We start from the raw sequence: 27,591 nt of genomic DNA, 5'->3' as shown, positions 1-27,591 counted from the left end.
AGCACTGGTGAATGATGAAAAAAGGGATCTGAACCCACTCCACCTTACTCCAAAGAATACAATGACATGAGCAAAAATGAAATTATTGGAGTGCCTGGCTGGCTCAGTCAGTAGAGCATGAGACTCTTGATCTCAGGGTCATGAGTTCAAGCCCCATGTTCGGGGTAGAGCTTACTTTAAATAAATAAATAAATAAATAAATAAATAAATAAATAAATAAAAATAATTTTAGAATAAGTGATCCAATGAATAGAAAAAAAATCAGGAGAAAGTGTTATGTAGGAATCCAGGAATGAGAGAATTTTAAGACGGATGGTCAGGAAGGTCAAATGCTGTCAAAAAGTCAGGCTAAAGACTGGAAAGCCCATTTCGTTGAATAATTAACAGGCTCTGGTGACCTTTTTGAGCACAGATACTGCAGAGTGGTAGGTGAGAAGTCAGACGGCAGTGAACCCAGTGAACCTAGAAGACACCAGGAAGTAGGAAAGCAGGAGCATTGAGGGGAGGAGAGAGGGTGTGAGCTGGAGCGCAAGGGGGGTGAGGGAACAAGGGTGTTTCGGGATGGGAAGACACTGCAGGCAGAGATGAGGGCTTGGTGAAGGAGAAACAGACTCAAGGGGAGAGTGAGTGATGTGGCAAGGTTTCAGAGGAGAGGACTACATCCTCCTCTGTGAGGAGGCGGGAACAAGTACCTATGTGGGGAAGTTAGGAGATGGGGAAGAGGTGTAATTGGACTAAGTAACTAACGTGAGTTTGCTCATGGGTGAGTCACATATAGAAACCACAGCAGGTGGAGCTGTCGCACAAAAGAACCTTTATTTGCAGCAAATTAAGGAGATCTAGGGAATAACTTGCAAAGCTGAAACTCCCTCAGGAAGGGCGGATGGGTTCCTTTTCTTTAGGGTTAGGATGAATATTTAGAAGAGGGAGCCTTTGTCATGGTGTGTAGATGTGGGCATAAGGTCACACATGCAGCCTCAGGTAACTTGCCTATACGGGCATTGCATGTTATGTAAATGAGGCTTGTGCTCCTCCTTGGGCAGATATTTTAGTATGATAATGAGATGAAGGAACTGTCGGGCATCCCATGGGTCAACCCACCGTCCATCTGCTCAGGGGTGTCAGGGGTTAAGCTCAAACTGGTCTGGGCAGTATTGCTTCAGGGGTAGTTTCTTGGTTTAGGCCCATGGGGTCTTTAGCCTGAGTTAAGAAATAAACTGGAAAGAAGAACTCAAGGAAAAAATGTGGGACAAAGATCAGTGGTCTAGGCAGGTCTACGATGCAGTAGGTCCACTAGCTGTGGAGAGTGAGAGGGAGGAGCAGAATGAAGGAGGCTTCGGGAAGGGATGCTGTGGGAAGCTGGGAAGAACAGTGACTGCTAAAGATGTCCCGGCAACACCAAAGACTCAGCCAGGGCTGCAGACCAGGATTCTGTAACTGAATCTATCAGCGAAGCTGCACGATCTCCTCTAACACTGCTCGGCAGGCCCCGCCGGAGGGAACCAGGGATGGGCTCATCCAGGACAGGCAGCAATCAACCAAAGCAAAGGGAGTGTGGGAGGTGGTGAGAGTGTCTTTCAAGTGACTGCTGGTGGCATCTGCACCGGGGACAGGAAGTCAAATGAGCGCTGAGAACCTGACAGGACAGAGAAGGCTGATGAGATTGAAAACGGGTTTGATGGGAAGGAAGGAGTGTGGAGATTGGGGTTGTGAGCGGAGAGTGCAGTCTCAGAGTTCAAGATGTCAAGGGTAGGACCCTCCTGTGGAATATGTCCCAGGATGTGGCTTTGCTGTGGTAGCACAGAGGGACAATCACTGCAGTGGGGAGGGGAGGCTAGACTATCTTCATCTCAGGGCCTGAAGGCAGTCCAGGAGAACGGTAGGGATCCAAATGCTGGGCACAGTTCCTATTCTGCCCAGATTCAAGTCATTTTAAAAACTCAGAAGCATGAAATCATTAATAAAATGAAAGCATTAATATCACTGATCATCATTGGTTGAATCCTTGATAAAAATCTTTTTGGTTGAAAAATGTCATGTCACTACTATGTCTGCATGTTGACAGAGACCTCCTCAATGGCATCTAACAAAGTGACCGCAGAATCACAACTGAGTGGGGCCACTCTCATCCACAGGTTAGGGTGCCCCCGCTTTAGGTCTCTGCTTAGCCAGCAAGTCGGATCGGGGAAGCTGAGCACTAAGCCGAACCTCCTCTTTGATCTGAAGGCATCTGTACCTCACACCCAAGGGGAAGGCCAGACCCTGTTCTTGCTGTAAATGCCTACTGCTGGCTCTGAAAAAAGGATTCGAAGGACAAAGTAGACACCAGGAGAACCAGCCACACCACCCACTTCCCCCACAAAGATGTTTATCTTAAAAGAAGCCTGTGTTGCAAGCCTGGGCCCTGAGTAGCAATGCTGCTTGGCTTTAAAATTTACTAGCGTTCGTCTGCAGCAGATGAAATACCATATGCTTTTGCAAGAGGCTGTTACTCTCTGGGGATTGCACTGGTAGTTTTAGTTTTCTCTTTCTTCTCATCCTTGTCCTTGTCTTCCTCCTTCTTCTCCTGTTACTCTCTGGGGGTTGGACTAGTAGTTTTATTCTCCTCCTCCTCCTCTTCCTTCTTTTTTTGGTCCCATAATCGTTTCTCAAATTGTAACCCATGTGAAAGCCAGATATGTAAAATAGGGAGAAGTAGAGATTCCCTGATTAGGGCCAGGGTGAGGGATCCAGAGCCTAGCTCATCCAACCCTCTTTTTCTCCACCTCCAACTCCCTACCCTAGCCACAAGAGATAATTTCTTAAGGGGTTCTTGCAACAGGTGGGGGAAAAAAAAACCCACGGAATTTCATTTACTTCTAGCACTATCATTTTATGAGTCAATTATTCCGTGAAGACAAGATGCCAATAGGTTCAGCAAAATGAAAATATCTGGAATATGAAGATACACATCTTGATCGTGCCCCTAGTTCTGGGTCTATTTCCAAAAACAACAGGTGGAGAATCACAACAGGACAACATATTCAAATCAGGCCCACACGGTGGTGGAGCTAACGGCTCTCGGGGTAGCTGCCCAGGTCACAATGATTCCCCTTCTATAGAAACACACGCCATCTGCATACACAGTGATGGGCCCTAGGTCTGGGCTGGTATGACATCACCTCCTCCAATGGCCACAGCTGATTGGTCCAGTTGAGTTGACTGTTCAAGTCCAACCAATCTCTGGAATTTTTTATCTGGCCTCCAGGAATAGAATCAGTCTCCTTCTCCCCACCCATCTTTCTTTGACAAAGTTGTAAGACATAAAACTTAGATGTTGCCATAGACCGTGATCCCCACCTGAGAGAGAAAAGCCATATAGAGTGAAAGGGAATAAAGCCACCCACAGAAAGAACCAGAGAGAAGTGGCAAAAAGCAGAAAAAGGGAGCCTCCAGTGTTTGAGTTCTTGATTTTCATTGGGACTCTGCTCCATTCTTGCCTTTCCATGGTTTAATTTTTCAGCCTTTCCTTGGATTCCATGAGTCAGTAAATTCCACTTTCTATTTTGCTAGCTCAAGTTGGGTTCTTGGCACTTGCAATCAAACTAATAAAAAAAGCAAGACAATCAAATACACCATGCCAGTGGCAGAACTAATCTTGGTCCAGATTTAACATCTCTAACTTGTTCTGAGGAAGCTGGAAAGATACCTGTGTAATCCAGAAGTCTAGAAAGACAGGCTTTTGGTGCCAGTCCTTTGAGTTGGGCATCAGGGGGAAGAAAAGTAGGTACAGCAACACTCCTCAGCTGTCTGAGCAGGATTTTGGCTTGGTGAGACCGAACGGCTATAAAGCTGTGTCAGCAGCAGTAGCACCAAAGAGTGGCTGGTGTGGGCGGCCCTTAGCAATCCCATAATCTCCATCAGCTCCCTCGAAGACACTCCAAATAGTCCTACAATATAAGTTAAAACTCTTCCAAGTAGAGACAGTTCTGTTCACCATCTTCACTCATATAGGAATCTTGACCTTGAGACCACTCTTGTGCCAACTGTAACTTTCTTTCCTGTTTTTCTTTGGGACCTGCCCCTCCTTCCAAACAAGTTTGCAAACCCAGCCTCTCCTCTCTGTCTCCTCTAAGTCTCAAGGTCAAAGAGACTTCCTGCAGGGGACTTGTTTGGTTAGACTTGCAAAAGGCACTGACTGGGCTTTACCAGGAAAGTCTATGATTTACTGTTCCTAGTGTAGAAGCATCCAAAAGTGAGCTCTGTGGCTCCCTGCTGGGAAGCAAGAAAGGCAAACAAAAAAAAGCAGCAGGGCTTTGGTGGTGTGCTAGAGTTCAGGAGGAGATCTGACTGGCTCAGGAAGGAAATCAGCTTCACAGTGAAACCAGACTCCTGTGTAGAACTGAGACCCTCCAACTACAGAAGATGAGGGGGTGGGGAGACCCTGCTGAGAAACTGGGGGGGAAGGCAGGTTTGGAAACCTTGAGTTCTTCTTGGCCTGAATTCTGCCAGGAAGAGAACATAATATGGTATAGCTTTTCTGTTAACTCTTTCAGGCCTTTACTGAGCCAGGAAAGGCTACTTATTCATTGAACCTGGTGGCTAATTAGGTAAAAATAAAGATCACAAGTAAAAATACCATTAAATTTCTTCTTCCCATATAGGCAGCGCTCTTCATATTAGAGTTCAGCCTGGTGGTCAAAGGATAATATTCCACAAGGTGAAAAACCGAAGATTTTCTTTTTTTTTTAAAAAAAAATTTTTTTTATTAGTTTTATTTTTGAGAGGCAGAGAGAGACACAGCGTGAGTTGGGGAGGGGCAGAGAGACAGGGAGACACAGAATCTGAAGCAGGCTCCAGGCTCTGAGCTGTCAGCACAGAGCCCGATGCAGGGCCTGAACTCATGAGCCGCGAGATCATGACCTGAGCTGAACCTGGACGCTCAACCAACTGAGCCACCCAGGCGCCCCAAAACCCAAAGATTTTCTGAAAGATTTCATCTCCTAACCTTATCTTTTTAAAAAAATGTTTATTTATTTTTAAGAGGGAGAGAGAAAGAGAGCACACCCACTCAAATGAAGAAGGGGCTGAGAGAAAAGTAGACAGAGGATCCAAAGCTGGTTCTGCACTGACAGCAGAGAGCCTGATTCAGGGCTTTATCCTACAGACCACGGGATCACAACCTGAGCTAAAGTCAGACACTCAAAAGACTGAGCCACCCAGGTGCCCCTCCTAACCTTATTTTAAAATTTCCACTAGTTGCAAGTTCCACAAACACTTTGTTCCTTCAGTACAAGTTATAAAGTAAGTGCTCAATAAATGAATGTGAATGAATGAATGAATGGGACATCACTATATAAGTCTACAAGTGTTGCCTATCCTAGAAACAGGTCATGGAGCGACTCTTAGAGCCTTTGGGATTGGTTCCCTATTCCCTTACCATCCCTGACCATTGAAGGTCATGTTCATTACCACTTAAATGGGGCCTGGTTGGGGGTTAACATACAAGGAAATATATTCAGTAAAGTGTCATTTTGAGACTCTGGTCCCTGCAGCCTACACAAGGCCAGTAATGGCCAGTGAAGCATTTGCGGTGCTCCCCAGTCTCTCTGAAGTGCCTAGGGGAGTGGTACTTGGCAAACAGCACCCTATCACTGCTCCACACGCCTGGCCAGCCCTTCACTCACCATGAGGAACAGAAAGCTGCCTGATAGCTTGCTGCCTGGGAGCATCTGTTTAGCTGGCATTGACTCCTGTGGGAACAAAGCCAATGAGCCTGGGTGAGGAGAGGAGAAATCAGTCAAGATTAGAAGAAGGAGGGGGAGGAGGAGGAGGAGGAAGAAGAGGTGGTGGTGGTTGGGGAGTGTAGTGCTTTGTTACATTGAAGACTTAACGGGCCTTTTAATTTCTACAGCAAAGCACAGAGGAATTCATTGTGGAAATATCTGGAAGCCTCTGGTTGGCCCCATGTTGCAAACCCTACTTCGTGGAAGCATGGGGCAGAGGGGTGAGGTTTGCTGCAGCGTTCCACGCTTTCTACGTCCCCCTTAGGGGACGACACCAGACAAAGGCTCTTCTTGAATTTCTCAGGGACCACCGTGCGGATGAATTTCCATGTGGGAATACAAATGTCTACTATTCTACCCGGAAAGTCTTCCAGGTCACACGTTTTAAAAATGAAGGCTCAGACAAGTCACTTCCAGTTGACCAACACTTTAATAAATCATTCCCCATAACTTTCAGCCCCTCAGGCCATTTACACAACAGCCAGGCTCAGGTTCACCCTGCCTGACAAATAAGATTTCTACAACACCACAGTTTCCCCGGGTTTGATACTCTGAATATTTACTTTATTTTCACTGACCTATGAGTTCCACTAAGGAACAGACTAGACGTTATTTGACTTCTATTTCCAGAGCCTGGCAAGGTGTCTGGTAAACATAGCAATTCAGTGAATGTCTGTTGAGTGAGTGCTTCCATGCATGTTTTTACCATGCGGGGAAAAAAGTCTGGTCTCAGCGAGCAGGTAGGTTGGTAAATAGTTGGTGCTTTTCAGGATAACATTAAGTAGAAGCTAGCCCTATGATCTCCCATGAACACTACCCCTTTTAGGATGCTTACCACATTAAGCATCCCATTACGGTTTTTTTCAGTACACCTACAAATTACTCCCTGTAACTTCCTTGGAAGCAAGAACCAGGTGTTCCTGCTTCAATTATTTCATCCATCCCTTTGCCCGGTAAATGAACCAGACAACTGAATGAGTGAATGTTTATTAGCCAAACCATATTAGAGCCTCAGGTCTATCAAAATCTTCCAACACAATCACTGAAGTCTTTTTAAAAGTAAGTTCAGCCGCCCAAAAAACACTTGCAGAAACGAATGTTGGCACATCAGCCAAAGACAACGCTCATATGACGACATCAACACCAAGTAGCAGAGGAAAAAAACAGCTTTAAGGCACATGCAGAATGGGAAAAATGTGCAACATGGAAAGCCTGGCCAGGCCCAGAACACAGGAGACAGGGGATGACAGCCAGGGTAGGCTACAGAATATGGCAGCAGCCAAAATTTGTGGATAATTCACAATGCAGATTAACCATGTCAATGAAAGGAACTGCATTCACAGCACTGACATAGATCAAGTCTGTGGGTAATTTGTCAGGTGTGTTGAAGCCAGGGATTTGTCCAGGGAATGTGGAAGAAAGTGGTCATGCATGGTGGCAAATGGACTGAGAACAGAGGCCAACAATGTGTGGAGGGAAGCCTTGATTCAGAAGGCAGGGTTTTTCTCTGCTGCAGGATTCCCTTATAATTAACCAATTAAGGCCAAAGCTTCATTTCCTGTGGCAGTTTTCTCTGCCACACAGAATGAGGTCACAGCCCTAACCACACAGATCTATAGAGCATCTGGGTGATGAAGAATGGCTTCAGATATGCTTGGATCATTCCCCGGAGATGATTGGACACATGTGTGGTATTCTTAGCCTCAGTAGGAAGAGTTTCCCAGAGGAATCAAAGTGTATTCTGACACCAGCTTTTAAGTCCTTATTTACATCCTTATCACATGACTCTAACAAAACAGATAGAATATTACTGGATCTATTAAGCAACCCTAGAAGCTGCAATAGATCAATCAGGCCTCCATCAAGTCTGAAATAACCAATTGTAGCATTATTCTGTACCACTAAATGTGATTCTCTATGTGAAAAGAATTATTTTTAACATTTATTTTTGAAAGAGAGAGACAGAGCATGAGTGGGAGAAGGGGAAAGAGAAAGGGAGACACAGCAGGCTCCAGGCTCTGAGATGTCAGCACAGAGCCCTATGCGGGGCTCGAACCCACAAACTGGGAGATCATGACCTGAGACCAAGTCCCGCGCTTAACCAACTGAGCCACTCAGGAGCCGTGAAAATAATTATTAATATAATTTATTATGTATGTGAAAGAATTATTTACACTCTAAGGAGCCACTGGGATTTAACAAATCACTGTTAGTATTATTTAGATGATGTCAATTTCTGAGAGAAACCATAAGTATTTATTGGCTATCAGAATTCTACAAACAGAAGAATCTACAAATAGAAGGGATGGATTGTACCTAAGTCTGTGAAAGGAGTGGAGGGAAACTGACAGGATGGGCAGAAAAATCAAATATCAGAGAGGGACAAGAGGCATTGCTGCATTATTCTAGATGAGTTAATTATAAATTGGTGTGTGTTGTTTTGGCCAAGAGACTGTGTTACCACCACAAGCAGAAAACTCACCCGCTGTCCTTTTTCCTTACGTTTTACAAGAATGGGAGGTCAGAGGATATTTATGGAAGCACACTAAAGCATGAAAATGCAGCCAAGCCTTTTGCCTCTTCAGTTTACCCGGCTTTTCAGCTGAAAGGTTCAGGGGTAAAAAGGATGAGAAGGCAAAGGCTAGGGCTGACTATGCTGCTTTCCTCCTCCTAATAAGACAGTGGGACCCGATACTGGGGATGGTGCTGGCGGGGGGGGGGGGGGAAGAGTTAAAAAAAAAAAAAAGCGGGGGAGGCCATGGAAGGACCTAACGAGCTTGTGCCACAATTAGTGGATAAGTCAAATGATAGGGAAGCCTGAGACCAGGAGACGCTCAGAGGCCAAGAGTGAGAGAAGAGGAACCCAGAATACCGGTAGCATTCAAAGAGGTGGCTTCCTGGCTTGTGTGTGTTTCATCTCTCAGAGTGTAGCTTTCTTAATAATCTTTCTTAATAATCCGTTCAGGGAGGGCTGGTGCACAATGAGGAGCCCTGCAGTGCAGGCAGGATGCAAGCCCCGCCCTTCGGGGAAGGTTGTGACATCCCTCAGCCAGAGGAAAATTCCGACTCCCTTGATGAGGTGAGGACAGCATTTCTACAGTTTTCCTCTGTGTCAGGAACAAGGCTGGGGCACAGGGGCCAGGGCTGGTAAGATTCTGAGACAGGTGAGCTGCAGAGCTTCTTAATTAGAAACAGGAATTGAGGAAAGAGCCTACAGTGCAGAGGGAGAAAGACAATCTCATGCGCAAATTCATGAGAAGGGTAGCCTCTGGGGAAAAGGCCAGGATTGGAGGGGTGGCCAAAGGCACTCAGTCTTGTCTGTAATGTTCATATTTAAGAAGACAATGTATTCATGTGTTAAACTAATCTTTAAAAAGTCTTATATTTAAGAGAGACATAGAGGGAAGTGAGGGAGAGGTAGGAAGAAAGGATGAAAGACACAACTAACAGCCTAGGTCTCCTTGTAAAGGTCTCCCTGGATGCTGGAATAAGGCGACCCACAGGGGTGGGGCTCAGAAGCAATGGAAGACACATGGAGCAAATCACAATGGGGTAGGATCCTAATCCAGAATTCCCTGGGTCACAAAAGGGCATGGAAGAAACAACAACAGAATTCTGATATAAAACAGTGAAAAGAAAAAGCACCTTCCCCGCCCCCGGAGTCCTAGCACATACCGCCTGTCAGATTGATGGTCCAGTTCCCCACTCTTACACAGTACGGAATGAATTCCCACTTCCCGGAACTGGGCCCAGAAACTCAAGCAACCTCTCTGCTCTTAGGTCCTCTCTGCCAACCATGCCCTTGATTGTGGAGAAACCTACAGCCTGGGAATTGGAAAGAGATATAAACAGGAAGGCGGCACTTCATGTGGACCACCCTGCCCTCAAACTTTCTACCAATGCAATTCCACCCCACCCCTAACTTGGCCCACCCAGTAAGCTCCTGAAGAATGAGTACTTCTGTCATACATTCAGGGGCTTCCCTCCGAAGGGGGGCTTTCTTGGGGAGAATGCCCGGGAAGGGTGGAGACCACCTCGCTTGAAAGGAGATGACCTCTAAGTTTGTGGTCCTGTCTGCTGGGCTCAGGTGAGCCACCAGGGAAAGGCATCGCCCAGCTTAGCTGTAGGTAGGGGGCCCTTCTGATTTCTCCGTTAGCCATCTCGTCTGCACCATACCCACTACTTTAGCCCCTTAGGGCTCTGCAGGGGAACTGATCTGGGATCCCCTTGAGGACGTGGGGGGGCGGGGGGGACGGAGAACCCCTTCTAGAGATTAGGCGGGAGGCGCTGGGGGAGGGGAGCTGGGAGTGGGAGGAGCAGACAGTTACCTCATTGAAGCCCTCCTGCAGGACGTCCAGTAAGTTCCCCCGGGTCAAGCAGGCTAGCATTGTTCCTGGCGGGGGCTCCCGGGCGGGGTCTCCAGGTCAGGCGGCCGCCGCCACCGCCTCCTCCTTCTGCACACAAAGACTCTCCGCTCAGCTCACGGGGATCTCTCCGGAGTCCCGCAGGCCACTTACTGGAAACCTAGACCGGAGCCAAACTAGTGGCTTCCACTGGGCATGCTCGCACCGGGGCCTCTGCCGGAGGGGCCCGGGCGCTGTCGCGGTTCCTATAGAAACAGCTGGGCGCGCAAAGGGTGGAGGGGCGCTGGCTGGCAGCCCCCCGCCCCGCGTGCGTAAGGGGGAGCACCGCGGGCGCGCGCGCGCACACACACAAACACACTAACACACACACACACACACACACACACACACACACACACAACGTACAATACACACACAACAGGCTGGGGGCGGGCGTGTGTGCCTACGCTGCAGACACACACCAGGCCTCCAGGCGGGCGTGCCGGTGTGTGCGCGCCCTGCGAGCATGCACACACGTGAGCGCACACACATACACTCGTTGACACACCAGCAGGCGTGCCGGCGTGTGCATGTGCTTGCAATCACACACTAGCATACCACCAGGTCTGGAGGCAGGCGTGCTGGAGTGAGCGCGCGGACACACACACAACACACACACACACACACACACACACACACACACACTCTTTCTGCTGATTTAAGGCCAAGTGCCCCACCACAAGATGGGTGGGGAGGGGAGTGAATCAGGATTTTTTCCCCCCAGACTAGCTAAAAACAGCAACCTTTTTCCACAAGGGGCCTGGGCAGTGAGGTTAGGCTAAAGAAGGGGAAGCAGAAGGGACAGAAAAAAAAAAAAAAAAGTGAGATAAACCAGCCAGAAGGAGAGGGGGAAAAAGAGGATAGAGAGAACTTTAGTTACTGATGGTATCAGCAAACATTTAATAGAAGTAGTACTTAACAAATCACACAGGATCACAACAGAAACATGGAGGGTAAACCAAGTATCACTAAGGCTATGCTCCAAAAAGCCTCTCTTTTTTTCTTTTAAAAATAGCCGCTAAAAGGTAAAGCCCATATCTTTAGTGAGCTTTAAATGAATTAAATGGATTTTAATTAAAATAAACACTACAAAAATGTCCTGGGGCTTTTGAAAGAGTTAGGTAAAAACTTGCTCAAATGAAACAGAGAGCTATTCCCCTCTGTTGCTAGTTATTGAAGTCACAGCCTTGATTATTTATTTTTAGGAATACCAGTCATTTTGTACTCTTCAGCGCACATTCTTGTTTCTATAGGAAAACAGGAAGCTGAAAGAACACCCCATATTATGTTACACCTCGTGATCCCAGATGGAGGGGAAGGATTTACAGAATGTTAAGGCTCAGAAAAGGTCAGGGCCTTGCCCAGGGACACAGCTGGTCAGCGACAAAGACAGTTTGAGGAGCTAGGATCTACCCTCATGCTTTTGCAGAAGGCCCACATTCCTTCCCCAAATTCCCATTGGTACCTTAGCAAGAAAAGTCAGTAATGGCTCTTTTCAACCTAAGACTTCCTCCTCCTCAGGTCACTAGAGAAAAAGAAAATCTGTACCCCAAACATCCTGAATCATCTTGCCTGAATGTCTGAAGCTGCTAAACACAAAGATACTTCTGAGAAAGACACACTTCTTCTAGGATGGCAGCAAGCAGGAAGCAGAAGGCCAGCAGAGGTGTTAAGTGGGTGCTGCTGATTGGATGAATGCTGTGTGTTCAATTCTGCAAAGGCTGGGGAAAAGCCATGACTCCAAATCAAACTGCACCTGATCAGCCCAAAAGTCAGAAGACCACCGTCCTTCATAACTAGCTGGGGAATTTAACTACCAAAAATTCCCCTTGCCATGACCACAGCTCACGGTGTAATATCATCAGGTGAGTGACTAACCCATATTACTGCAACAAGGCCCCTTTAAAAGAGAAGCATGAAACTTCCAACAACGTAAAATTGTATGCAACACATCTATGTGCATAGTGATGCAAAACCAAAACACTCAGTCAGTAGATCCCTAAATAGATTCTGACAGCCCATCATTCTTTTACACAGTCGAATATATTGAGACTTCAGAGGGAGGCCCTGCGGATAGTTCTATACCAAAAGGTCACTGTTTCTCAAAGAACAAGTCGTTTTTCAAAGTAGGACCTGTGAGCTCAATATTCCTGGGAAAAGACTCATTAGATCACTGGATTTTAAAGCTAAAAAGATGAAGTTTCATTTGACTCTCATGAAGGAATGAAGCCTAGGGGAGTTATTTACAGTCACTTAGCAAATCAGCATGGGCGCTAAGATCTGAACCCAAATGCCTCTGATGCTCAGCCCTGTGCTATTTGCCCTGCACCCCCCTCCAGTACACTGGAGGAATTAGAGGGAACTGTGGTGAATAGATACAAGATTTATTACAGGGCACTCGGTCCACAGTTACACTATTCCCTAGAAGTCTGTAATTATGTCAACCACATACTCTACAGTAGTCATGTGCAATGTGATGGTGGGAATGTTCTATATCTGTGACGTCCAATCCAGTGGCCAGTGGACACTGGCTACATGTGTTTATTGAGCACTTAAAATGTGTCTATTGTGGGGCGCCTGGGTGGTCTAGTCGGTTGAGCATCTGACTTGGGCTCAGGTCATGATCTCACGGTTCGTGAATTCAAGCCCCACATCAGGGCTGGATGCCGTCAGCACAGAACCAGCTCTGGATCCTCTGTCCCCCTGTTTCTCTGACCCTCCTCTGCTAGTACTCTCTCTCTCTCTCGCTCTCTCTCTCTCGCTCTCTCTCTCTCTTTCTCTCTCTCTCTCTCTCTCAAAACCAAACATTAAAAAAAACCATGGCTATTGCAAATGTGGAACTAAAATTTCAATAGCATTTAATTTTAATTCGTTTAAATTTAGATAGTACCATTTCAAAATATTCTGTGTTTTCCCCCACACAACTAATGAGATGTTCCAAAAATTATATTTGCACAAATAGTCTGCCTCTCATGCTTGGAAAAAGCACAAAATCCCTTTTAGAGCATGTAATCTCAAGGTTTTTTTTGCTCAGAAGATGTGCTCACCTTATTTATCATGGTCTACCTAACCACATAGCCCAGGTGAAGAACTGAGCTTGTTCTAAGCAGCACTCACAATGACTATTCCTTCCATCTTCCCCATCTCACTCTGCTGTGATATCAACATAAGAGCTGAGAGAGTAAGTGGGTTAGCTAAATGAACCAGGAATAACTAGGCCAATGATCTGCATCTCATAGTGCTGGAGTGTGGGGAAAACTGCAAGCCAGTCCAGGTAGCTGGAACCACTCCCACCACTGCTGGCTTGTCATTCTCTCTGCCTGGGAGGAGAAGCAAAGGGTCCAAGCAAGCTGCTTTCTGCACATCTCTGCCATGCTGCCTGATTTCTGAAATTATACCAGACCTCTTCAGTCCTATATGATTTTAACAATAATGGCAGAGACTTACCTCACCAACTAAAAGCTACACAAATATCAATCTACAACAATAATAATAGCAAAATTGAACTTTTATTATGTGCCAAGCCCAATACTAAGTGCTTACATATGTTAGCTCATTTGATGGTCACAATTACCATAAACAGTAGGAATTGTTTATTAACCCCATTTTATAGATGAAGAAAGAAAGGTCTAGAGGATAAGTAATTTGCTCCAGATCCTATTGCTGCTAAGTGGTGAAACCAAAGTCTGGCTTAATCATTATGCAATACTTTTATATGATGCTTTCCACACAAAAGGTATTCAGTAAATGTCGGGGCGCCTGCATGGCTCAGTGGATTAAGCAACTGACTCTTGATCTCAGCTCAGGTCATGATCTCATGGTTCGTGGGATTGAGCCCTGCATCAGGCTCTGCATTGACAGCATGGAACTGGCTTGGGTTTCTCTCTCTCTCTCTCTCTCTCAAAATAAATAAATAAACTTTAAAGAAAAAAGGTACTGGGGCGCCTGGGTGGCGCAGTCGGTTAAGCGTCCGACTTCAGCCAGGTCACGATCTCGCGGTCTGTGAGTTCGAGCCCCACGTCGGGCTCCGGGCTCTGGGCTGATGGCTCGGAGCCTGGAGCATGTTTCCGATTCTGTGTCTCCCTCTCTCTCTGCCCCTCCCCCGTTCATGCTCTGTCTCTCTCTGTCCCAAAAATAAAAAAAAATAAAAAAACGTTGAAAAAAAAAAATAAAATAAAGAAAAAAGGTACTCAGTAAATGTGTTTAGTTGGATGAATGAATGAATGAATGAGTGGAGGAAACACTGGCAAACTCATTCATCACTTATATTAATACAGATAATAACATGTTAGCCTAAGTAAGACTTTGAGCTTTAAACAGAATTGTCATTTGGTAAAAATACCGTGACTTCTGCCTATGTAGAAGTAAAATGTGTGAAATTCATACCTATGTAAATTTAATACATCTATTGTAGGCAATCATTAATGACTATAAAGAAGCAGAAAGGCAGTCTGAATAAACAAATAATTAAAATTGTCAATGGAAATATTTTAAATGACTCTGAAATAATTTCTTCATCTTTTTCTGTTTTCATACAGTAGCGGGTTTCGTAATGTATGTTTACAATTTCTACTGCATTTATCTTCAGAGACATCAGCATAAATGTACACAAAAGGGCTCACATCTACCGGCAAAGGCTACAAACGTGTCCTGGCTCCTAAACTGCTCTCTTTGTCTCCAGGCTTTTCTGCTAGTCTACACCCCTTAATCTTCCTTAGACAATGCATTCATCTTGCTGCTCAAATGCTCAAATGTTTTCAAATAATCCCTTTTCCCATCAGATATAAATTCCTCATGCCCTGCTCTTATGGCTGTCCCCCAAATTGCCTATGCTCGGGTTGGCAGGCTCCTCACTGTCTCCCACATTTCCAGGGCCCATTTTTGCCTCCCGTGCCTTCATGACTGTCCTGTCTAGAATGTCCCACGCTTCTGCTACTCAAATCCTTATTATGCCTACCTCAAGTTCTGCTTCCTCATGAAACTCCTGTGACTACTTTTGGTTTTTCTTAATCAAGATGGATCTGATTTTAATCAGTCTGGAACCCTCACGCCCCAGATAACCCATGGTTCATTCTTGTTCTTTTTTTCAGGTTTCTGCTCAAATATCACTTTATCTCTTTGGCCTTCTCTGACCACTCTATTTAAAATGGCAACACTCCCTCACCCAGGCACTCCCAAACCTCTTTTGCCTGATTTATTTTTATTTTTCTTCCTAGTATTCATCACTGTCCTCTATAGTCTATATTTATTTGCTCATTTGCTTATTGTCAGTCTCTCCCTGCCCAGAATATCAGGTCCATGAAAGCAGGGAATTTTGTTATGTTTTGTTACTGGTTTATCTCTAGAACCAAAAATATTTCCTGGCACATAAGTAGATACTCAATAAATCAATATTCCTCTTTTTATAATCCAAAGGTCATGGGTGCCTGGGTGGCTCAGTCAGTTGAGTGTCCAACTTTGGCTCTGGTCATGATGTCATGGTTCGTGTGTTTGAGCCCCACATGGGGATCACTGTTGTCACTGTGGAGCCCACTTTAGATCCTCTGTCCCTCTCTCTAACTGCCCCTACCCCACTCACACTCTCTCGCTCAAAAATAAATAAGCATTTTTTAAAAGTCTATATAATTCAAAAGTCATCATGATGAGAACAAAAGCAAGAAAATTTAACTAAATAAATCTCACAACTTGCAGCCCACTGATAAATATCTGAGGCATGCAGAGCATGACATTCATCAAGGAACTGATGGCTGCCTTAATGTTGATATTTTATTAGAGACTAAAAGCAACTTCATCTTGACAACAGCCAGATCTCCAAGGTCCTGTAGTCCCTGCTTTCAGCATACAGAAATTCCTTGGAAACTATGCTATCTATACTCCCCCCTGTTCCCTCCACAAACTTAAAAATATATAATCTGTCGCACCTCACAATTACGGGGCAGCTCTTTCTGCTCAAGGGTCCTCTCCCTGTGCTATAATAAAAACTCATTTTTGGCACCAAAAATGTCTCAAGAATTCTTTCTTAACCGTTGCTCTCGGACCCAGACTTCAAATCACATCAATAGCATGTTCTGTATTATAGCACTTAACACTTAATTATAATTTAGAAGTGTGAATTAGGGTGCCTGGGTGCCTCAGTCCATTAAGCATCAAGCCCCACTCTGGGCTCGTACTCTTTCTCTGTCCCTCTCTCTGCACCTCATGGGATTCTCTCTCTCTCTGCCTCTTGCTCACTTGAGCTCTCTATCAAAAATAAATAAATAAATTTATAAATTTATTTTAAAAAAAATAAGTGTGAATCTTTGTCTCTTTCAGTGTATTTCCAAGACAAATATAAATAATTCCTGGTATCCTCCTATATTTTCTTCTCCTTCATCAATGCATTTTTTTCATTAAACATTCACTAGATATATGTTGAGGATCTGTTATATGTCATTATATGCCACGTTCTATTCTTTTAGACAAAAATTCAGGAACTCACAGTTACACATAAATACATGAATACACATAGAGGGAAGAAACAAGACTGAAAAAAAGAATAGTAAAAGGACGACTACTAAAACTGAGAATCCAATATTAGTATGTGGGGACAGAGTGTACAGGGTGAGTGTGACAGACTGAGTGGGTAGAAAAAGGAAAAAAGAGACAGAATGGTAAGAGACGAGTAGGATGTTGCCAAAGTAATCACCAGATGCTAGTGCTTAATATAAACTGTACTTAAGCAGACATGCAAATATATTCTACATGAATTTTTTAAATTCATGTTTCAAAAGTTATCTGCTAGTAATCCTGTGGGTAAAAATTAGATTAAGACTAGCGACATCTGGTGGATATTTTGAAAGTAATCCTTGAATTTCTCTACTGTGTAAACACTACAAGCCCCCATACCTCTGGACTGACATTCATAATATGTTAGGGTTCATAACTATGATGAAATCATCTTTCTTCAGGACCTAAGATCTCATTGCAAGAGGTAGCCAGATTTCTACCAAGAAGCCTTCTATCTCTCAGCTGATGACCCTCTGCTTTCTGGAGGATGTATATATAATTTGACACCAGGATTCTTCCTTTAAAAGGTAACTTATTACTTAAAATGTTCACATTCTTTGAGGTAGGGATTCTACTTCTGGAACTCAACCCTAAGGAAAAGAAGTCTTAAATGAGGAAATCAATTCATTATTTACAATGGGTGAGGAGAACCTAAAAGTCCAACAAACAGAAAAATGGTCAAGAAAATTAGAATCATTATAATGTTTACCAAACATTTGTAGACCTACTAAAACAAATATTTTAACAATTTCATATTAACAAACATTAAGTTAAAAAAAGCAAGTCAAAAAGCGTGTGCATAATTTAATCTTAAATATGTAAGTAATATACATATAAAAAGGCTAGAAGAAAATTCTACATTCTAAAATATTAACATTGAGGGCTTCTGGATGGAAGCATTATTGTTTTTTTTTAAAATCATGGTTTGCAATATTTCTTAAATGCTCTATAATTGTCATGAATTATTTCTATCACAAACATTTAAATCTTTTAAACAATGCATATATTCTGATTAATTGCTATAATTTTCAATATTTTATTAGTAATGAATCAAGGGAGCTAGAATTTCCACAAGAAGGGGTAGCAAGAGAAGAAAGCAAATATATGACAATTTTGTTCCAGGATCTGAGTCCTGATGGAGAAACCCCAGTTGTAGAACTGTACTAAAATTCCATTAATGTCATCACACTCCTTTCAACAGTACACCAGAAACTTACAGAGGGCTCTGTGGGCAGCAGGGAGTTACAGAGTCTCCTAACCACTTGAGTCCCCATCTTCAGAGTGCCTAGAAAAGCCGGATCAGGGCCACCTTAAAATAGGAAGAGGGAGAATGTGCAAAAATACAGAACAGGAAAAAAACATTCCAAAGATAAACCAATCTATTAGGGTCAAGCTCCTGCTCCAAATCTACCAACATATGCCATCTAGAAGTTTCAGAAATAGTACCCTGGTTAGTAAGAAATCCAGCCAAAGATACTGTAATCACAACAGGGCTATCCCAAGGGCATTTTAAAAACTACGCACTTAGGCTTAATAGTAATAAAGTAAAGAGCAATGCTTCCCTATCAGTCAAGCAAGGATGCATTTTCCCTCCTCCCTATGTTTATCAGTCAACGATCATAGGAAGGATTCTGAAGACAATCAGGACAAACACTGGGAGCTCAGCTTCTGCCATGCACTTCTATTCACCCTCAGGAATTCCGTTTTAACGTAGAAAGGCCGCATTTATATTTTAAGGCAGAAATGTTTTACGTAGTACTTTAAGTTTACAAAGTCTTATCACCTACATTGTCACATTTGACCGTCATGGTAAGTTACCGTTGGAAATAAAGTTCACTTTATTGCCCCCCAGTTAATAGTAGCAGGCTAGGGAGTTGCTCTGCCAATTAGTGATGAAGTTTTCTAGTCACTTCTTCTGAATCCACTTGCGCTAGGTCTGTGCCAGAGAACAGGGTGGGAAAATGATGATACTGATGATAATGGCAGCCGATATTTGATTACATACTATGTACTGTTCCAAGTGCTTTTTAACTACAAACATTCTACGAAGTTGGTACTATTATTTAACAACTCTCTCGTGCTGTGATTCCATTCTCAGTACTGTGTCAGTCTTAAGGAATCGTCCCTCTCGGGGATAAACTGAAGGGCATTGGTATTTGGGCAGGATGGCGTACAGACTGAAAGGGGATTTGCATTACTACTCGGGTCTCCAAGCTCTGAAAGTCCAAATCAGGAACGGCATCCTAAGAACCTGTAAGGCTTAGAGCTGTTCAGAACCTGAAACTTCCGCCTCCTTCTCCTCAACGCCCCCCCTCCCACCCTCCCCCAGCCGCCTCCATCTCACGCCTCCGTGTGTCCCCATTTCTGATCTGAAAGCTCAACCGGTGGTAATTCTATTTCCCAGGCACCTCCCACCTTTTACCACCTACCTCTTAACTCATCGGTCCGTCTGGTTCAACATCTCTGTCCCCAGCCTTTCCGAGCACGGCCTCCTGCAGCTGCAGGGCCGCCGCCGCCGCGTTCCCGCTGCCATGGTGACGCGGAGGCCGGGCCCGACCTGGCCCCGCCCACCACCGGCCAGCGCCAGCCAGCCCCAGCTTACCTGGGCCCCGCCCCCTGCCTGTCCGGCCCCGCCTCCTAACCTCCCCGACCACAACCCCCGGCGGGTCTTGACCCCGCCCCCTGCCTTCCGGACCGGCCTCCTGCGGCCCGAGCCAACCCCGCCTCCTGACTGCCAGGATCCCGCCCAGGGAGCGCCCCCCTTCCGCAGATGAGAGCCCGCCTCCTGGGCGTGCAAACCTCATCCCAGCTCGGGCTCAGCCAAGGCCTGTGGAGTAGGGCGCGAAGGGTCTGGATTTCCCCGCCGCCCTTAGGCTAAGCGAGACCTGCTGCACTTACGTAGAGCCCGCAGACCCCCACCCCGCAACACGCACCAGGCATGTTCCTTATGCGATTTATTGATCCCAGAGACTTTGCACCTGCGAGAGCCTACGGTCCAGCCAAAGGGAGTTTCCGGGTCATGCAGTGCTGTCAGTGACTTGAAATACGTGTAACCGGTGGTCAGGGAATTGCTTCCTCCACGCCTCACCCCTGCCCTCGTTTGTCTTTTTTAGGTTCTGAGACCTTTGACCCAACCATTGAGGGAATTGCCCAAGCCAGCCCTGGGGGCTGGTATGAGAACTCAGAATGCTTTTCCAGAGCACTTCTTCTTCAGCTTTAGATTTAAGGTGTATAAAAGAGACACCATTAAATTAAGCCTAACAAAATCAACTTAAGTGCTGAGGTAACCTGTTCTTCCTTCACTTTTCTTGAAAGCAAGAGCAAAGGTAGGGGTCAAAAAAATTTTGGCATGCTCCTCCTGGTCCCTCCTTTTGTGGAACTCCATCCGCCCCTAACCAGCCCGAAAACAACTCCAAGCTCGCGGTGGCAAATTAAAGGTAGGCCTAGAGGAGAGAGCAAGAATGGGGGACTCTCACTGGGGTTCTGGAGTTAAGTTGAAAACGTGGCAGCCATCTCTGGGCCACCAGCCAATTCCCCAAAGCAGAGTCTCCCCACAGGAGTAGTGGCGAAATGACGGAAACAGGCCCTTCCTCCCCAAGGCTCACACCAGGGTGCCGTTCTTGCTGTCGTAGCGGGGCGTGGCCTGGGGGAAGCGAAGGGTTGCGTATTCTGTAGCATTTTCTGACTGAAGATGCTTCACTTCCAGAGCAGAGCGTGGCTGGGTACAGCTGTACACTTGAATGTCTGCATAATGTAAGCTGTTCTCCTTCACACTAAGGCCTCGACTCCTCTCCTGAGACGCAGGCTTCTCTAACACCTGCTCATACATACGTCCTGTTGTGTCATGGGCCTGCAAGAAATTGACAGCATTAAGGGAGGTACTTGGCTTGCTTTTGCCCCTCATCTGCAAAGCAGGGTCAGCTATACTGATGTCCCCTCGCTCTGCTCCTTTGTAGGGCAGAACCAGCAAGTTCTGGTTCAAGATGACCAGATGCATCCCAGGGTGAAAAAGCGGGAACCTCAGATCCTATATCTGAACAGCCCCCCGGAAGGGACGGGGGCCTGTCATTACCTTGGTGCCATTCTGCTGCTGCTGCTGCTGCTTCAATGTCCGTCTTGCTTGGCTTTCTGAGAGGCAGAAATCCACCTTAAATCCATTATCTCTTGAGCTGCCTGAGCTTGCCCTCTTTGAATTGTCTGTTAAGCTATTACAGTGGGCTTCTAACTAATCCCCCTGCCTCTGGGTTCACCGCTTTCACTGCTACCATCCCCACATCCAAACTCCTTTCACACTCTGCCACTGATATCTTCCATCCTCAGTTTTCACCCACCCCTAACACAGTTCAACAAACATATGCTGAGAGCCTGTTATATGCTGGGCTCTGTGACCCATTCTGGGCATTGAAGGATGAGCAGGCTATTTTCTCTGCCTCAGGGAGCTTACTGTCTGCTGGAGGAGACAGATAATCATACAGACTATTAGAGTGCAGAGTGTGAGTGCTCAGCTACACCAGTTGGTCACTTTCAATCAAGTCAGTCTCTTTCTCCTTCCTCCCTCCCCTTCTTCTTTCCTTCCTTCCTACCTTCCTTCTACATGAGATGATTGCACTGCCTGAAATACCCTTTCCTCTGCTCCTCCTCCAGCCTGAGAATTTGCTATTATTCCTTCGACATTGGTGTTTTCCCTCATTCTCCCATGGTGTGAGTATGAGTCTATTACAGCACTAGTAGACTACATTGCAGTTCTCGTTTATGTGTAAACAAGTCTCTCAGACTTGATTTTCAGCTCTTCTTGTGCTCCTCTGCCTCCTTGGGACCCAGCAGAGCACCTCATATACACTGTAAGTGTTCAGTTAATTTTTGCTGGGTGAATGAAAGAATGAACAACCAAGCTTGCCACTCTAAGATAACAGAAAGAATGAGACCCAGAATTTCAGCGCTGATCTGGGACCCAGTAACCAAAAGATTTTCTCTGGTGTACTGTCTCCCTTTATCCCTTCCAAGGGATACTCCTCCTTTTCATTCTTATGCCCTTTCCAAAAACACTGGTTCCAGTACTTTCTCTTCTCTCATTTGACCACTCCAAGCCCCCGCCCCCAAAGCCCAGTTACCCATTTTCTTTTTCCTCTGGGAAGTTGATGGGCAGCTCCTGTGAAGTGAAACACAGATCACCCACGTGTGAGAGTCCTGGCCTCTCTCTTCCCACCTTTATCATTTGTTCTGTGCCTCCTTAACATTCTGGGATGACCTTCCCTCACTTCCCTCTAACAACGATTCACCCTGAGCCAGCCAGAAAGTGTTTATCAAGGGTACCACATCTCTCCCACAAGGATGGTTCTGGAAGGTGGAGTGGTACAACTGACATAACCAAACCCAAAATACAGCCGCAGGCAATCAGGCACAACACGCCAGGGATATAGCTGGGTTGAGGGCTATTCTGGGATTGTCTAACAGGCTAATCCCAGCAGAGGGTAAGGGAAACCTGCCAAAAAATGGGATATTCCTGGATTCAGAGACCCTCTTGCTACAGCACTCAGTGTTTTATTATTTTTCTTGTTCCACAGTCTCTGCTAACATAGGGTTCCCATTCTGGGAGTCACAGAAGCTGCCACAACCAGGGTTAACTAGTTAGGACCCCTCCAAGCCCTTTTCTAATAGGCAATCTCCCTCCCTGTTTCCATGTCCTTGTTTTTAATTAACAGAGAAAGTGAGAGATATTTAACCTTTAACATCCACAGCACAGGGAGCTCTGAATTTGGTGAGTGACTCAGCTCCCCTGCCCTTGCTGCAGGACAGACCTCATTTCTGAGCCCCTGGGGTCTCTAGTGGAGCCAGGGTGTCTACGCGCGATTGTCAACTGTTTGATGGCCAGAGAAAAACACTTGTCTGAGGAAATAGGCTGAATAGTTTGAAGCTTACTCCGGATGCTTTTTCTTGCTAGTACATTTCCAACTCTCACCAGCGCCAACCCTATCTGTTCTGACCTCTGTCTCCCTAATGAAATTTCCTTCTTTTGCTAACTAAATAGAAAAAGAGAGAGAGAGGGAAGCTTCTAAATCATGTCCATTTTACTGCTGTGGAAAAATCAGGATTTTCCCACACTTCTGACAGAGTTTTGTGTTTTGGTGTGGCTTTTGGTTTTAATGCAGCTTGCTGAGTTGAGAGCAGATAGAGTCACCATCTGAACTTTACAGGTGGTTCAGAAGAAAAAAACTCTGAAACCACTTCTAGGTCTTTCTACTTCTATTTTCTGCTTCTGCCACTTCAGCTCTTCCTCTTTTTTTTTTAATATTTTTGTTATTAATTAATTTATTTTTTACCTCTGCCTGGTCATAGCCTTATCTTAGCCTATAATTCTTTCCCCCTTGTTGCTACTGTTCTCCTACTTACTTCTACTTAAATGGATGAAGAGAATATAAATTTTAAAGTCACAGGTTTGGGTGACCCAATTTTAGTGAATGGAGCCTTTTCCCAAGTTGGATACTATATAATGCCTGGACACAACCTAAATGGAATATTCAGTTAGACTCACAGTTGACAGGATTTTATTTTTAGCTCAGAATTCAGGAAACTAAATGGGCACTCTCCTGTATTGGTAGTATGAAAAAAAATGACTCAATTTTCCAAGAATGCAATTGACAAGAAGTATAAGGAGGCTTAAACATAAAATGTGTATCCTCTGATGTAGCAATTCCATATCCTAAGAAATAATTAGGTGCAAATATGGATGCTCATTGTAGCATTATTTACAATTGCAAAAAATAGGAAATACCCTAAATGTCCAACATCGGGAAATGACTACATAAATGGCATCTTCTATAAATGGAACATTGTACATCCACTTAAGAAAGATGTGCAAGAGGGCGCCTGGGTGACTCAGTTGGTTAAGTGTCTATGGCTCAGGTTGTGATCTTGTGGTTTGGGGGTTTAAGCCCCTCATTGGGATTCTCTCTCTCTCTCTCTCTCTCTCTCTCTCTCTCTGTGTGTGTGTGTGTGTGTGTGTGTGTGTGTGTGTGTGTGTCTGCATCCCCCACCCTTCTGCTCACACTCTGTCTCCCTCTTTCTCAAAAATTTGAAAAAAAAAAAAAAAAGAAAGATGTTGGAAGAACACCCAATAGCATGGAAAATCTTAATCTTTGTCAAGTTAGTAAAAAGATAATAATGTTTTGGGATTAAACCTATGCACATAAACATTTCAGAAGGATTGCATGGAGGTGATCTTTCTGAGTCACTGTGCAGGTTGGGGTGGGCTGAGCGGGAGCGGGAGGGGGTCCTGTGCCCAGATGTTTCCAACTCTTGTTAAAAATGTTTGGGTCCCCACGAAGCCCTACTATACCCAGTTTTACCAGGATATTTGGGTAGGAATGGGGTGCATAGGCTTCATCGTTTATAAGACCAGGGTAAAAGAAGTAAAGCTTTGAAAGCTTCCAGTCCCGCACCTGCTCATGGTTATCATTAACCCACTTTACTTAGAGTACACGTCAGGTGGAGCTTCAGTCTGGCTGTAAATCTCAGCAAACTGTTAGATGGGAACATGGAGCATTGCTGCACACTTGTGGACGTGTGGTTTCCTTTGTGGCATGAATAAATGTAACTGTGAGGTGCACCAAAAAAAGAAAGAAAGGAAGGAAGGAAGGAAGGAAGGAAGGAAGGAAGGAAGGAAGGAAGGAAGGAAGGAGAGGATTACATGGAAATATACTAAAATGTTTCTGTCATTTATGATTGCTATAAATATATTTAGTATATTTATGGTTGCTTATTTCCTGCTCTTTGATACTTTCCAAATTTTCTGTGGTGAATGTATTACTTTTGTAATCAGAAAATAATAATAATAATAATAATAATAATGATAAATTTAAAATAAAAATCTTTTTAGTTGTCATACTATCAGTTTCTGTAAGTTTATTGAGATAATGAGAAACAGAGGGAAACAACATTTATCTACTTAAAATATCTACTAATATTTTAAGGGGAAAAAAGTATATTTTGGTTAGAATATCGGGGGGGGGGTAGTGTTTCTAGCCAGGCTCTAGCGCCAGACTGATGTTATCAGATTAGCTGTGTGAATTTCAGCAAGTTTTTGGCTTAATCAGGCTTTCATTTTCTTATTAGTAAGGATAATAACAGAACCTAAACCCCATGGATTGTCATAAGAATTACATAAAATAATTAATGTAAAATACTCAGCTAAGTGCCTGACATATAATGAGCATCAGTGAAAGCTGATTGCTGTGATTACCACCATCAGAGGAAAAATTAACCAAAAATGAAGAATATGAAAACTTGGAACAAAGGAAGTGAAAGAAGTTGTTACACTCTTTTCTGTAGAAAATCTTTTATGTTCCTAAATGTCCTGTGTCTATGGGATATCTGAGAGTTTAAAAAGTGAATTTTTTCCTCCCAACCCTGATAAAATTCTGGGAAATTTATCATTGTTTCCGTCTTACAGAGAGGTCAACTAAGGCCCTAGAACTTTGGTATCTTACTCAAGGAGGGAGGGGCCAAATTTCCTATTATTGCTACGTCCTCTGCATCTGTCATTATACGTGGTATATATAGGTATTCAATATAATATTTGTTTGATAAATGAATGAGTAATAAGAACTGGACTTGAATCCAATGTACAGATTCCAAATCATATGTGCTTTTCAATGTGCCTTATCTATTTTTCTAAATATAATGATTTTTTTTTTTTTCACAAGCAAGACATCCTCAAGACTGACCCAGGCTTGGAATGTATAGCTAAGAAAACAGTGAACAGGATAAAACCAGGTCCGGGAGTTTGGAGTGGTTACAACTCTGGGAAAGAACAGTAAAAACACTATGAATAATTTACTGTGAGGCTTTCACATATCCTCTGCTCTTCAAACCTATGATCTAAACATAGGTCATGCTATCTATATTGTACACATGAGGAAAAAGAGAAGTTACAGGATTTGCCGAAAGTCACACAAGTGTGAAAGCTATATTCAAATATTTCATGGATATTCTCCTTCTCTCCACTTCTACCCCTTTAAACAAACATTTCTCTAAAGTTGATTTCCTTGATTTGAGAGGGCAGAATTATGTAGTGGTTAAAAGTCTGGGCTCTGAAGTCAGACAGACCTGGATTGGAATGTTGATTTATTTGCTCACTAGCCATGTGACTTGGAACAAGTCAACTTCTCTGAACCTCAGCTTCTCAGCTGTAAAAACAGGAGGAGTAAGGCCACCTCCCCTCATAGCATTGTGGGGAAGAGTAAACGAGATTGTTTGAAAAGTGCCTGGAACATAGCAAGCTCGCCAATGCTATAATTAATTATCATCATCATCTGGGGAAGAAGGGAAGGGAGAGAAAGGAAAGGAGAGGAAGAGAAGGACAGAGAGAAACCGTGCCAATTCACCATTCCCATCCTGCTCTGGCCCATTCTACCGTCAGCAGGCTTGGCTGTGTTCTCTGAAAGACGTGAGCACAGAAAGAGGTAATGCTCTGGTGTTGGCACCCGGGAGGTGTGCCAGGCAGAGGGAGGTGGCTGTGGGAGGTTGATAGAGAACTAGCTGCACTCTTTCTCTTATTCTCTTGGCCTGCGTGTCCACGAACAGAGACATTACCCTCCACCCCCTGCCCCTACTCACCAGTGTCCCCCGCAGCAAAGCCGGTTTCCCATGGTGCTCTGTTGCCGCGGAGGGAGCCCAGCTGTTTTTCTACATAAAGAGGCTTGTGCATTTCCTGGTTCCTGGTTTAGCTTTCAGTAAGAGCTCCCGGGGAGTCTCTATCAGTGTCAGATTTCAACCTAGCAGGTTGGACTTTGGAAGCCACCTGCTGGAATGATTCCCAGGTGACTGTTACCAGCCAAGTGGTAGAGGAACACACGTGGGCTCCAGGTGAGAGCTATCTCACCTTCGGGATTTGGAGCTGCTTTGAAGAAGCCATAACTTTGAGCGTCAAGCTTCAGTGAAAAGAAACCTGAGATGGCAAAGGGCTCTGGGTTTCCTTAGTAAATGTTTCTCTACTACATCACACTGTCATTGAAATACATTCTCTACAATGGAGTCAAGGGTCTTACCTTGTGTTTCCCGGCACTACTCAGGTTTAGTGGAGTTTTACTTTCAAGGTAATCAGTATCAATTTCTTATTATCCCTGTCCAGAATCTGGGCTTGAATACTGGAGTCTCTAGGAAATTTTAATTTAGGGAAATGGGTTCCTTTCATATCCTCCCTTGCTTTTGGAATTGATGTGAGCCGATCACTTTTTTCCACGATGGTGAAAGAGAGGAGGACTAAACTCATTACCTAATCCCCTTTCTGGTCAGAAATCACATGGTTCTATGACTGGAATGGCCTCTCAGCACATCTTGACCACTCACTTCCTCATGTTCAGTACAGAACTACAGAATCTCTGCTTCCAAGTCAACTCAGACTCTCCCTCCAAAGACCCAAAGTTAGAAGCATTCTGCACTCACCAGCGAGCAGGGTACAGTCGAGCAAATTCCTCCATAGAAAATGTGGGCTCTGGGAGAATTTGCAAAACCCATAAGGCTTGTCTTCAGGGCTCCCACCCCCACACTGCCCAGATGCCCTGTTATTTGTATGCCCCTTGTGGATGTTCAGGACCCACCACTCAGCCCTGCACTCCACAGAGAGTACACTGGGCATTTCCTTCCTCCCCATCCTTTTTCCTTGTTAGAAATGGGCATAATGAGAGTGATAGTTATAGAGGATTGGGTGAAGATTACGTGAGATAATGTATACAAAGTTCTAGTCCACAGCCTGGCACATGGGAAGATTTCAGTAAGTCCTACCTATTGTTATCACTTCTTCTCAGCTAACTGTCAGATGGCAAAGCATCTCACTTTATCATCTTGTGCTGGATCATTGCACTAGCATTTTACTTCAT

General features: G+C 44.6%; 2 protein-coding genes and 1 pseudogene across 15 annotated transcripts in view; 1 reads left to right on the top strand and 2 right to left on the bottom strand.

The window, feature by feature from the left end:
- The window catches only part of DIXDC1 (DIX domain containing 1), a 71,056-nt gene extending 51,792 nt beyond the window's left edge, over window positions 1-19,264 (bottom strand). For 2 of the 13 annotated variants that reach the window (XR_009250202.1, XM_058690232.1), the window contains exon 1: window positions 10,094-10,423. Coding sequence is in view for 10 of the 13 variants with exons in the window: in XM_058690232.1 (XP_058546215.1) it covers window positions 10,094-10,153 (60 nt within the window). In the remaining 3 variants the exon portion in view is untranslated. Of the gene's footprint in view, window positions 1-10,093; window positions 10,425-17,931; window positions 18,024-19,143 lie in introns of those variants that run through there. The other 11 variants (XM_058690228.1, XR_009250203.1, XM_058690236.1 and 8 more) reach the window with 11 other exon arrangements.
- Window positions 19,265-19,653: 389 nt separating this feature from the next.
- On the bottom strand, window positions 19,654-26,574 carry C10H11orf52 (chromosome 10 C11orf52 homolog). 2 transcript variants are annotated; one of them, XM_058690290.1, is made up of 4 exons: window positions 26,330-26,529; window positions 21,826-21,863; window positions 20,787-20,842; window positions 19,654-20,564 (listed from the first exon to the last, which is right to left on the bottom strand). In XM_058690290.1, the coding sequence occupies exons 1-4, from the start codon at window positions 26,359-26,361 to the stop codon at window positions 20,316-20,318; spliced, it is 375 nt and encodes a 124-aa protein (XP_058546273.1). In that variant the 5' UTR covers window positions 26,362-26,529; the 3' UTR covers window positions 19,654-20,315. The 2 variants fall into 2 exon arrangements, with proteins under 2 accessions (XP_058546273.1, XP_058546272.1); XM_058690289.1 differs by lacking the exon at window positions 21,826-21,863 and having other exon boundaries at window positions 26,330-26,574.
- LOC131488440 (ATP synthase subunit ATP5MJ, mitochondrial-like) lies at window positions 23,818-24,173 on the top strand (annotated as a pseudogene).
- Window positions 26,575-27,591: the final 1,017 nt, after the last annotated feature.

This window comes from Neofelis nebulosa, chromosome 10 (assembly GCF_028018385.1).
Source record: "Neofelis nebulosa isolate mNeoNeb1 chromosome 10, mNeoNeb1.pri, whole genome shotgun sequence".
NCBI lineage: Eukaryota > Metazoa > Chordata > Mammalia > Carnivora > Felidae > Neofelis > Neofelis nebulosa.
Note: the sequence above shows the minus strand (reverse complement) of the source record. Positions and strands in the feature narration are given on the sequence as shown.